Source organism: Phoxinus phoxinus (assembly GCF_949152265.1).
Source record: "Phoxinus phoxinus genome assembly, chromosome: 12".
NCBI lineage: Eukaryota > Metazoa > Chordata > Actinopteri > Cypriniformes > Leuciscidae > Phoxinus > Phoxinus phoxinus.
Genome location: NC_136887.1, coordinates 31,845,780 through 31,859,022, shown reverse-complemented (window position 1 = coordinate 31,859,022; position 13,243 = coordinate 31,845,780). Strand labels below are relative to the sequence as shown.

Sequence of the window (13,243 nt, the reverse complement as noted above, 5' to 3'; positions counted from 1 at the left end):
CACAATTATAATGATGCTCTCATTATAATATTATGAAGCCTATATGACACACTTGCGCTGCACATGTTGCACTTAACTGTATTTTTCTTTTTTTGAAGTGATTCCAATCATATAGACATTCAAAACATTCATGGCGAACAGTTTGCATCTGAAGTGTCTCAGCTTAAGAAAATAATCCATTATTTATCGGCTTTAATATATCGGCCATGTTTTTTAAATTGGGCCGATAGCGATAACATAAAAAAATAACATATATCGGCCGATACTGACATGGTGGCTGATACAGTATATCCTTCATCCCTAGTTTTGTTGCTATAGTTACCAGGGTTTTATCGTTGCCAGGGCATTTACAGTTGCTCTGCGAAATCTTGTCAGCGAAATCCAGTCATTTCAATAGGAATGTGCGCAATCGCAAGTTTTGCTCGTGTTCAAGTTGGTCGCTCAAATTGAGTTTCTTTTTAGCAAAGTCTTATTGCTTAGGAAGATACCAGCGCACTTCTATATTTAGAAGCACATATATATTTATTTAATTATCTTACAGCCTTTATGATTTGATAATCGCACAAAGCCGTATCACGATTTCGGTTTGATTTCAATTCATCTTCCAGGCCAACAGTGTAGGATAAACTACACAGTGAAGTTTCGGAAAAATCACTAACCCTAGCTATGTTTGAAAGTAACCCTAGCAAGCATCACTTACAGTATAAATGAATACAGAAGAGAATGACGTGACATGAGAAAGGACGGAGCAGAAAACTGTATCAGAGTGCAAAGGAAAGAGCGTAAAATGAAAATGAGAGCTGTTATAGGTCTGCGCTGTCCCGGGGCAGGAGGGAAAGCTGTGGTGACCTTCTCGACTCTACAGGGGACGAACAGCTCTCTGTCTAGATGCTTCCCCTCAGGCCCAGAGAAAGGACAGAAAGATGTATATAAGAAGACAAAGAGAAGAGAGAGCGAGATATCCGTCAGCACATTAGCACAGCCACCACTACAAAACCAAAACATTGAGATCGTCCTCCATCACAATGTCACAATGCGCCAGCAGGAGCTCTCTGGGCTGACTTTATCTCCAGATCTTCCAGCAGTCTCCATAAAAGAGCCCTCCCCACCTGCCATGTTCCCGTTCGAGATTAGGCCTTCTTTTTAGATTTCGCTTTCTTTTACCTGAATCTTTTTTTTGTGTGTTTTCGTTTTCATTTTTGCTGACCGACTGTCGTGAACAGTCCTGCTGATATGGAGATTCTTTGTTCAGTTTTTAGAATATGAACTAAGTCTGTATTTACACACTCAGAGGGAAAAGTAATTTCTCCTTGAGGAGAAGAGTTGTTTTTTCAGATCTCCAAGGTAAAGGGCTTAAATTAAACATGTAGCTTATATAAATGTACATATATATATATATATATATATATATATAAGTTCTCTCTCTCTCTCTCTCTCTCTCTCTCTCTCTCTCTCTCTCTTTTGAGTGTGTAGCAGAATAGTAGGCAAGCTTTTAAACATACTACTTCGTCATAATTGCGTCTTTAACTCTGTCGCGTAGTTACGTGCATCCTGTCACTGTTTAAACTGCCCTGTCAATCATCTTGTCACACTTGAAAACCACATTCAGTTTCATTTATTTCCCCACGTTTCGGAGAGAAATGTAGTAGCACGTTGATCTGCTACTGAAAGGTCGTGCGTCTTTCATGCGGAGACTCTCATTTATTTGAAATTTGCATAATGATGCATTTATGTTAACGACCAAAAGTTCACATAGCTGTTGCAGATGAAACATATTGTGGATAACATTGAAGAAATATATTTTCGTCAGGTTAGATACTGATTATTAATCATTCAAACCACTTTATCTAAGCCTCTCTACTTAACCATCGAACTAGCACATCCGCCATGTTTGTAGTTTTTAACACTTTTTATTTGTGTTTGTAGTTCTAATCGAATCCTCGTCCAACGCACAATGGGTTGAGGGCAATATTAGCCGTTAGAGTGTGCACGGATCTGCACTTCGTATACTAACTGAATAAAAGTAGACCGGGTATACTAATTTCAACTACGTTTTGGGACACACCAATTCTAATTTTGAATAAAATTTAGGATGGATAGTACGTGAATTGGGATGCAGCAGAAGTCTCCTTTCTTACGTTGAAGTCTCAAATTTAAATCCTAGAGCGCATTTGATTGGACAAAAATTCAGGAGAAATTCAAAGAAGATGAGTTTGGGTGCTTTTTCTTGCTAGAGAAAACCTCTACATGCATAGGCTAAAAGTGAAAGTGTCAGCCTTTAGGAGTACACTAGCATATAGATGAAATTCAATTCTGATTTTATATCTCTACTCACAAATAAAAAAACTTAAATAATCCATTCTGTTCCCCATATGATTTGTTTAGCCGTCTGATAGTGAAGAGAGAGTGAAATCTGTTTTTAAAGAAGGGATTACTTCAGTGCTCTTCAAGAAACAGTTCATACGTACTGTTCTTCTCCTAACCCCAAACACGTCATATAAACTGCCATGTTCCTTTACTCAGAAACAGTGTCTCAAATCATGCTTTAGTGTTTTGTGGGATGAAGTAATCAGCATATATAAAGTATAATCCTCACAGCTGCCGAACTTCAGAGGACAGGAATGGCCATCCATCGGGAAATTGACCAGTTTCATCGGGCATTCTGCACTTATTGTCAATCTGTGGAAAAAAAACACATGGATATAAATGGTTCAAATATCCACCAAAACCTGTAAAGGTCTTTCACCAACAACATTTCTAACAACCATCCAGTACTGTAGGCCCGGGATTGAGGCTTCAACAACATTCATATCAACCTGCTATTTCCCACAACACCATCTTTTGTTGGTCCTGCAACAACATTTATCCAGGAACACCTCCTACTTGGCAAAATGACCGTCACCCACGAGCAAACACAGCCTGCCAAAGTCTTTTCAGCGTAAATCGGACTCAAGACTGGACACGTACCTCATAGTGTACAGGATGGTGCCGTTCTTCATGATTCGGAAGAGTCTATTGGGCGCAGTCATGTTGTGAGCCACGGATCGTTTGCCATTCCTGAAGAACGTGTCAGGGGTCCAGACTTTGGTCACCATCAGGTTATTTAGACGGAGGATCTCCACCGGGCCCTCATACCTCAACCGCCTATCCACCCACGTCTGGCGGAAGAACACATCCATGGTGTACTCCTGGAAGAAAGCACAAACACAGAGCTGTCAAAACCGCACGCAAGTCAAGCGGACTTACTCCTGACAGAAAGCTTCATTACAGAGATTCTGTAAAAAGCAAAACAATCCATCATAATCTTGCAAAAACATTGTCTAGATTCTTAAACAAACACTTCCCCTCATGCTGACAAACTGTGATCCTGCCAAATTCCCAAACCCTTAAAAACAACATCAAATCTAAATGATCCCTATTTACTTTGTAAAGAAATTTGGTAGGTAACGCTTTAGATTACAGCCCGGAAAGTACTGCGTAATTACAATGAAATTACAGTGTAACTTTCGGTAATTACAGTGTACCTATAAAGTACTTATGTGTAAGTATAGGGGAACAATATGTAAAGTCTTGGGAATAAAGGGGTAACAACCAGGAAAATACTGCGTAATTCAAACTAAATTACAGTGTAACTTTCGGTAATTACAGTGTACCTATAAAGTACGTACGTGTAAGTATATAGGGAAACAATTTAAAGTTTTGGAATAAAGGGGTAACAACCAGGAAAATACTGCGTAATTAAAACTAAATTACAGTGTAACTTTCGGTAATTACAGTGTACCTATAAAGTACGTACGTGTAAGTTTATAGGGAAACAATTTAAAGTTTTGGAATAAAGGGGTAACAACCAGGAAAAAAAAAAAATTATTTAGGCAAATTATTAAGTATTTTAGAACTACGGGGTACTTATACTATAATACAATCTTACTTTTGGGAGCAATTTAGCGAGTAGGCTACATACACTGCACCTTTTTGTAATAATAGTGTATACAAATACAAGGCTTTTTTCAAATTACGGGGTAGCCTATATATCAGTGCATTTATAAAGTAGGCTAATTTGTTTTTATTGCAAAGGTGCACTGATTAAGTTGTTTCAAGGCAAGTAAAACTATTGCAACTTTTTTTTTTTTTTAAATGCTGGGGAAATATACTCTTGTTTCATGTAGTTACAGGGTACGTATGACATTGCAGGCCGTAAATTAAAGTGGTGCTTCTTACCCTCTTGTTTCTTGTAGTTACAGTGTAAGTATGACATTGCGGGCCGTAAATTAAAGTGGTGCTTCTTACCCTCTTGTTTCTTGTAGTTACAGTGTAAGTATGACATTGCGGGCCGTAAATTAAAGTGGTGCTTCTTACCCTCTTGTTTCTTGTAGTTACAGTGTAAGTATGACATTGCGGGCCGTAAATTAAAGTGGTGCTTTTTACCCTCTTGTTTCTTGTAGTTACAGGGTAAGTACAATAAAAACACATGTAAACACACAATCTGATATCACTTGGAAAACTTTATTTGAAAAACAACTTATTTTAAAACGGATTTACAACACTTTCTCTTGCTTGGTTTCCTCCTCCTCTTGTTCCTCTTCTTCTTTCTTTCCACTGATAAATCTTAAGAAGGAATCCCATGTCTCTTGCTATTCTGTATTATGTGTTAAAAGAAAATACAGTACAGAAATGTCCTCACCATTTACTCATCTTTTACCCTCATGTCATCCGAGATGTATATGAATTTCCTTCTTCAGATTAACACAAACATTTTTTTTAGAAAAATATATAATCTCTGTGAATGCATAACGTTAATGCAAGCCCATGTGTTCCTAAAAGTTGACATCAAACAGCACATACAGCAATAACTAAAGTAATCCATACGACCCCAATGGATGAATCAATGTCTTCTGAAGTGAGACGATAAGTGTTTGTAAGAAAAATACCAAATATTTAAACATTTTAAAGACTATCGCTTCCGTTCCGACCAACTGTCACTTGCGCGTGCATGAGAGGGTTGAGTTCACGCTTGACACGCGTGACGTAAGCGCGCCGAGAAACCGAATGTCGATTTTTTTTTATTTTATTAATGCTCACAACAAAATACAAACAATAACACATAATAATAATGAAAAACAAACAATACAGAAGAACAGAGATGGCAGTTCTCGCGCGAGTTTCACATCTAACTCCCGCGAGAACGTAATGAACGCGTGAAGCTTCACCAAACACGAAGCCAAGCCGACTCTCATGCACTCGCTGGACGCTGGTGACAGTTGGTCGGTAGCGAAAAGATGAGTAAATTACGAGAACATTTCTGGGTGTACTGTATTTTCTTTTAATACATAATACAGAATAGCAAAAGACTCCTTCTTAAGATTAGGCTAATCAGTGGAATGATAGAAAAAGAAGAAGAGGAACAAGAGGAGGAGGAGGAAGTAGGAAGCCATGCAAAAATGTATACTTTCTGTCAGGACTTTAGTATTTGAAATGAAAAGTTGATTTTAAAAAAGGAATAAAGTCCTTTTTTGAAATAAGTTGTTTTTCAAATAAAGTTTTCCAAGTGATATCAGATTGTGTGTTTACATGTGTTTTTATTGTACTTACCCTGTAACTACAAGAAACAAGAGGGTAAGAAGCACCACTTTAATTTACGGCCCGCAATGTCATACTTACCCTGTAACTACAAGAAACAAGAGGGTAAGAAGCACCACTTTAATTTACGGCCCGCAATGTCATACTTACCCTGTAACTACAAGAAACAAGAGGGTAAGAAGCACCACTTTAATTTACGGCCCGCAATGTCATACTTACCCTGTAACTACAAGAAACAAGAGTATATTTCCCCAGCATTAAAAAAAAAAAAAAAAGTTGTAGTTTTACTTGCCTTGAAACAACTTAATCAGTGCACCTTTGCAATAAAAACAAATTAGCCTACTTTATAAATGCACTGATATATAGGCTACCCCGTAATTTGAAAAAAGCCTTTATGTATTTGTATACACTATTATTACAAAAAGGTGTATGTAGCCTACTCGCTAAATTGCTCCCAAAAGTAAGATTGTATTATAGTATAAGTACCCCGTAGTTCTAAAATACTTACAGTATAAATAATTTTCCTAAATAATTTTTTTTTTTCCTGGTGTTACCCCTTTATTCCAAAACTTTACATTGTTCCCCTATATAATTACACGTACGTACTTTATAGGTACACTGTAATTACCGAAAGTTACACTGTAATTTAGTTTGAATTACGCAGTATTTTCCTGGTTGTTACCCCTTTATTCCCAAGACTTTACATATTGTTCCCCTATACTTACACATAAGTACTTTATAGGCACACTGTAATTACCGAAAGTTACACTGTAATTTCATTGTAATTACGCAGTACTTTCCGGGCTGTAATCTAAAGCGTTACCAGAAATTTAATTCAATTCACATTTATTTGTTTAGCTCACAATACACATCGTTTCAAAGCAGCTTTACAGAAAATGCATGTCTACTTTACAATTTAGAGTGATTTGTTATCAGAGGTAACTGTCCAAGTTATGTACGTAATACATTTACATATACAAATCAAAAATTATTAATTTAAACAATTTAAGGAAGAAACAATGTGCTCATTGAAGTAATGAATACATGTTTGTTAACAAATGATTAATGACATATAGAAAATTGTCTCAAAAAGTCAAATGTGTCAATATGAACTGAAACATTTCTTATCAAATTCCTAGAAAGAAAGTCCCCTGTAACCTTTAGAAACATTAAACCAAAATTAATCCTATTTACTTTTTTTAAAGAAATACATTTTTCAGCGTTTTTTTCATAATTTTCAGTGATGTCTCATATCATATATGAAATCAAAAGTCAAAGGTGTCAATATGAAAACATTTCTCATCAAATTCATCACCAGCATTTCTTTGTAAACAAAAAAATAAAATAAAATAAAATAATCCCCTGTAACCCTTAAAAAGAACATGAAATCAAAATGAACCCCATTTAGGCTACTTGTTTTTTTTTTTTTTAAAGAAATGTCCTGGTTGTTCTCATTAATCAGTCAATCTTATTCTACTGAATAACTTTTATTTTCATAATCCTACAATAAAAACCAAACTTTCTACACTTCTGAAACAGCTTTTTAAAAGCTAAATCAAATCATACTGGAGAAAGTTTGTTTCACTTCACGGAACATCTCGGATGTTAAATGTGTTATGAATGCCCTGTAATGCATTGCTTTTTTTTGCGCTGGTTTTAATATTTTAGGTGCCAATCTGGGCTGAACACTATATGTGGTCACATTTATGCTGTTTTGCGAGGTGCAGAACCTCACATTGTTCTCAGGGGAAAATCCCTGCCGAAATTGTTGACTCAATCACATTTTTATTTTTATTTTGAATCTCAACCACACTGTACTTGATTTACTCTGACTAGGCAGATAACAGCACCTTGCATTGATCTAAATGGCAAGCTGCCTGAATTATTTATTATAATAATATCTCAGTGGATGGATATGATGCCTTATATAGCTGCACACATACATGTACACACACACACATATTCGACCTGTTCACATATAATCATAAACATCTCCGAGCACTCACCATCTCCACGTCAGAAACTGGCCCAAAACTGGTGACGTAAATATCGGTCTTCACTTCCGTCACTGGACCTGGACAGAAACAGGAATCTTTAGAATCACATTACAATGACCATAGCCTCTTATGACTAGACATAGATCTGAAAGAAATGTTTACTTTTTACAGAATTTATGTGATCTTAATAGTTACTTATTAAGTCATTCTCAATGTGACCCAATTATTACGAGTGAAATAAATGGATTACCACAGAATTGCTTTTGCTTTTTTGGCTCTCAAAGTCAACATGAACCATTCTCAACCAATTTGACTTGATTAAGAGAACAACTCTTGAACAGGGCTTTATTTGATTAATCAGAAATGTATTTGTGTGTTTCGTATCAGAATGGAGTCAGAGCTGAATGTGAGAAAATCCTTCATAATTTGCTAAAATTGCTGTAACCTTTTTAACCGGCATTAGATAACCACACAGATTATAGAAAGGCTGCATTGCCTACAGGATGCTGGCCTAAAAAATGTCTAAACAACGTTTTGGCTATTGCATGTCCACAGTCTAAGGGTGTGTTCACACTTGTAGTTCAATACTCTTGGTTCTTTTGGTCCAGAAAATGATACATTTAGTCCTGGTACACTAAGCGTTTACATTGCCATTTTTAACACTGAACCTAAAGATACGATAAAAAAAAGAAGCTTTTATGACGTATATTTTGCGAACTTACCGAACATCCAAAACAATGCAGTGTGCTGGGCTAAATGTGCTCGTTGTATACACATATGATGCCATTTTTACCAGCTGAGAAATCACAAGTTTAAAAAATGCGTAAAAGAGACAAAAGGGCCAGGAATTCCTCTGCACACACAAAACTAAAGATCTGTGGCAAAGAGATGCAGTTTCCACAACTGTACTGGACTGTAATTGGCAACAAAGTTCCTATGACGTGAAAAACCAGATGCCTGAGAATGCTCTCCTTTTTATGGTCCAACCTTATGACATCACATCCTGTTTTTGGTTTGTTAATTAAATGTCTCTGTTGCTTTCATATCTCAGTCGAACCACACCAAAGTTCGTTTGAACCCTGAAAAGAAGCACAGTAAAAGACTGTAAAAATGCTACAGTAAAAAACTGTTAATTGGTTAACAGTAAGTTTCCTTATTATATACTGTACGGTGAATAACTGTAATAGATCTAACCTCACAGTAAAATACTGTTAAATTTACAGTTTTTGGAAGTGAAAAAGAACAAGTCAATTGACATTCCCAGAATTCCCTGTATGGCATTTCACATCTGATGTGCTTTCGTTGAAATAACTGTTTCTTCTTAGTTCTTTCTTATCAGTTATGTACATTGGGTTTTTATGTTACATATAATGTTGTTAAATTAATGTTTATTGCATTACTTTAGTGTCATGTGTGTTACCATGATGGTGTTTTGTGTGTGTGTGTGTGTGTGTGTGTGTGTGTGTGTGTGTGTGTATGTGTGTGTGTGTGTGTGTGTATGACACTATGCCCCTTTAATATGTCACTATTTACTTACTGAGCTTTGATTCATTATGTGACTTTCTCATCACCAACTGTGTTTAGTGGTTGTCAGTGTATTACAAAGGTACAAAACAGACAATACTACTTGGTTGGTATATTAACATTATATCAGTAAATGAAACACATTTTTTACTGTAAATTTAAGTTTAATCTGTAAAACCTTAAATGTTGCTACCGGTTTTGGCAACCACAGCTGCCATTTTTTTTACCGTAAATTTAATTTTCACAAATTTCACAATTCAATTTTTACAGTGTGGGTCTCGGTTTACTTGTTTGGTGTTGTTCCCCAAGGCTCATGTGGCAGCTTTCACACTTATTAAAATAAACCGCAATAACGGTTCTAGAGCAATCGTACTAGAGTTTGTTTTATTCAAACCTGCCAAATGTGAACACACCCTAAGTGACCTCAGCCAATAGGAAAGCCAATTCAAAGGCAGATTAAGCAGATTATGAAGACATTTTTTTCTTAAAAATAAAGTACACTTTCAAATATTCCCTAGTTTTTCCAGACTGAAACCATTTATCAATTATTTATCTACTTTAACCAAATTCACGTGGAGACAAAAATAAACAAAAAAATAAAGACGGAAAGTGTGTGAAAACGGACTCAGACACTCAAAGCTCTAAATCACATGATTTATCACTGAATCGTCTCATTGGCTGAACTTGTGAGGGTTGAACTCCTAATGTTCTAGAGGCTCTTTGATAGATGCTTGAGTGAATCACTTGTGAGTGAAGTGCCTTCAGTCAAACACAAGAAAATGGATTATCTGTCATTAAACAGACACTCTGAGCATCTCTCACAGTTGACAACCATGAATCCTAGAAATATGAAAGACAGGAACAGTCTACCTCAGCCCAATGCACACAAAAATCACAACAGAGATCTCTTTAATATCTCAATTGTTTCTGCAACAGCAATGAGACGAAATGAAGAGTAAATGGAGACTTTTGCTAAGATCTCCTAACCCTAAACCTAACCCTAACGTCTCAAACTGTGCAGATTCGCAAAAATGCCATAGTACAATACAAAGTCAAATGTCTTAATATAAACTCAAGCATTTCACATCAAACTCTTCCAAAACCAAATGATCTGAGCTGCTCTCCATATTCATATTATAGACCTTTTTCACAGCAGCGCCATCTTTTAACCGGAGTGAAAGTGAGGCTGTGAGAGATAGACATACATCTCTTTAGTGGGCTGTACTGGTTTTTAATTGTTCAGCTGACAAAACACTGCAAACATATATTTCTGAGAGATTTCAGTAGACAAAAAATCCCAGACAACATGAGTGTAAAATTATAAGTGATCTAAGAGCTTTATAGAGCTTTTTAAAGCGGATGCCATTGAAAACATGGTGAGTCTATCCCTCAGCCTCGCTTTCATGTCACAGTGCTGCTCTGAATAAGGCCTATAGCTCTATACTTTTACTGTATGGCATTTATTGTCTCATTTGTTTCTATAATTATTTATTTAGGAAATCAGGAGGAATATAAGACACAAAGTTCAAATTTAATTTAAAGAAAACTGAGAACTAAACCCCCCCCCCCCCCCCCCCTTCCATTACAACAGTTCATATTATTCAGATGTCAAGCTCTAGAAAGTATAAAAAAAACACCTTTTCATAAAATAGTCCATATGACTCATGCTCTGTGTTTAAAGTCATCTGAAGCCATAAGACAGCTTGAGTGAGAAACAGAAACACAACATTTTGTTTGTCGTATACAGAAAATCAAATACAGAAGACCTGATATGTAGTGCACAAGTCTTATGGACTATTTTTATGTTGTTTTTTGTCTCAAGCAACATGCATCAAATTAGCTACTTCCTATGTTCCACAGCAAAGATAACAGCATACGGGTCGAATAAAAATGACAAAATTGTCATTTTGGGGTGAACAATTACATAATAGTGCATAATTACACGAAAAGTGCATTTCCTCATTGAACAACAATCAAACACATTTCAGACGACAACAACCAGGCCAATGGTACGAGACGCGCCCGAGCCCTGATATCTATCATCTCTGAAGCACTACATTCTTAGGCAAGGGCAACTCATGCGATCCTACTAGAACTGTGAACCCACAGCACAGATAGCTGAGAGCTGATCAAGCTCCTCCAGCCTGATCCAGCTCCGCTCGAGAGCTCTTGTCATGTGAAGGTGGGTGTGCTGTTCTGTTTGGAGAGATGTGCTCTCTGCCTCTTCACTAAAGTTACATAAAAAACCAGAGCTTCATTCCCAAAGCTCCAATCACATCCCGGCATTACGCACAGAGATCCATAGTCTTTGATTTGACTATTTCTTGGCTAATAAAAAAAATGAAATGGGCGGAAACTGTGACGTGTGCAGCAAGTCTTGATGTTTTCCTTTAGTAACTTTCATCAATAAGTCATTAATCGATGTTATGCAATGTAATCACTAGCTATACAAGACTATGAAAATATTTAATTTGCATGCACACTAACTCATGATCTCTAAAGCATTATATAATAAAATTATGCTTTCCATGCTGTTTATGAAGATATAAAGTGTTAAATTTCAGTTAAATCGACTGAATATATCCACGAACTTTTTAAAAAATATATATTCCATGCATACACTAAGGGGTTAATTCTGAAGTTTCAGGCACAGTGACAGTCGTGATTTATTTTGGGCTACTGTACACAAAACTAGAGCTACAATACAATTATTTTCTGCTGACCACTAACTATAACAGCAGCGCTTCGCAAAACTGGTTAAAACACTGATGCGCGCTGTTAAATGATAGGAGAGCGCGGGAAATGTTATCGGTTTACGCACACAAAGCGAACATCTGTACTCTTCGTACTTTAAATGTGCATTAAGCGGCTTTCTCAGCGCGATTACATAACCAAACTCGCTTAAACATCTAAACGGCACCGATCTAACAGATACATGAGAGCAGAGAAAGAGAGTGGGCAGCAAAAGGACATTTGGAGTTGGCTTACACCTCCATCTCCCCTCAGAGGACACCAACCCTCACCAAACAAACAACACTTAGTAAACAGCGACCTTCATAAAAAAACACAACATTTGGAGACCATGCTTTGCGCAATAAGCTTTAAAAGCACTGCGCGCTTATTCTGGCCAGATTGTGATGATTATTGGCACGTACCCCCAAATCCAGGTCGGAGTCTGTTGTCGTATCCATCCAGGAGTCGGTCCAGAATGCGCGTGAAATTTTCCGGGTATAATTTCTCATCCTTTCTGATCTGTCCAGATATTCTCTTTATGCTAAAAACAACACAGAGCAAACTGAAGCATTTTAACATTGCGCACACATTAAATCTACGCCTATTTTCGTATCAATCAACAGCACAAAATAGTTCAAAATCGCCCGAGTTTGACGTTTGTAACCTCGAGGCGTAAAGATGCCATGCGTAACGCTCATATCCAGTTGGAACTCACCAAGCCGCCACACAGAGAAAGTAGAGGAGAGTGGAAATAGAAGTGGGGTACATCGCAGTCACCATCTCCTTCTTGGCAGAAACCATGTTTACATGCCATTCTTTAAGCCTTCTTCACATTTCCCTTCGCCAAACGTCCCGAGGAATGATCGAGGAAACGTGCGGCAGCGCGCAATACGCGCTTCACCATCACCCGCAAAGCAGTGCCAGCGAAGCATCCAAATCCAGAACTCGCTCTGCGCCCGATGGATCGCCTAAATCCCAACCCCAAACTCAGTGGTTAAGAGAAGCATATGGTGAGGCATCCTGTAGAATCGTGCGTCTCGCTGTGAGGAGGTTAGAGGAGAGAGAGGAGGACGCGCTGGGTTCCTACACACTCGCATCAGTGCCAAAACTGGGACGTGCGTCCGACGCGCAACACACTCACGAGCGCTCTTAAGAGAAGTCTGCCAGCGAGCGCTTCACTTTGGTGATGTAGTAGTGGCGGCATTGCGCATGAACTCACTTTACGCAGCAATTGTCATGTCCGATCTTGCCCGTGTTAACCGTTGACTTTGGGGGACGGGTGTTAATTGATTTTGGCAACTAAAAGATGCAAATTTGAATTCTGGGGTTCATGGAATATAATTAATCCCGTTTGCATTTTTATAATAACAGTTCCCACTCTCAGGGGGGGAAAAAAAAAGAAAACTTATCAG

General features: G+C 37.4%; 1 protein-coding gene across 1 annotated transcript in view; it reads right to left on the bottom strand.

Moving 5' to 3' along the window:
• Window positions 1-12,981, bottom strand: part of gabra4 (gamma-aminobutyric acid type A receptor subunit alpha4) — a 36,098-nt gene extending 23,117 nt beyond the window's left edge. The window contains exons 1-5 of the mRNA XM_079631331.1: window positions 12,547-12,981; window positions 12,254-12,372; window positions 7,584-7,651; window positions 2,968-3,188; window positions 2,597-2,679 (exon numbers count right to left, since the gene is read on the bottom strand). Coding sequence (XP_079487457.1) covers window positions 2,597-2,679; window positions 2,968-3,188; window positions 7,584-7,651; window positions 12,254-12,372; window positions 12,547-12,632 — 577 coding nt within the window. The 5' untranslated portion in view covers window positions 12,633-12,981. The remainder of the gene's footprint in view (window positions 1-2,596; window positions 2,680-2,967; window positions 3,189-7,583; window positions 7,652-12,253; window positions 12,373-12,546) is intronic.
• Between the last annotated feature and the right edge of the window lie 262 nt (window positions 12,982-13,243).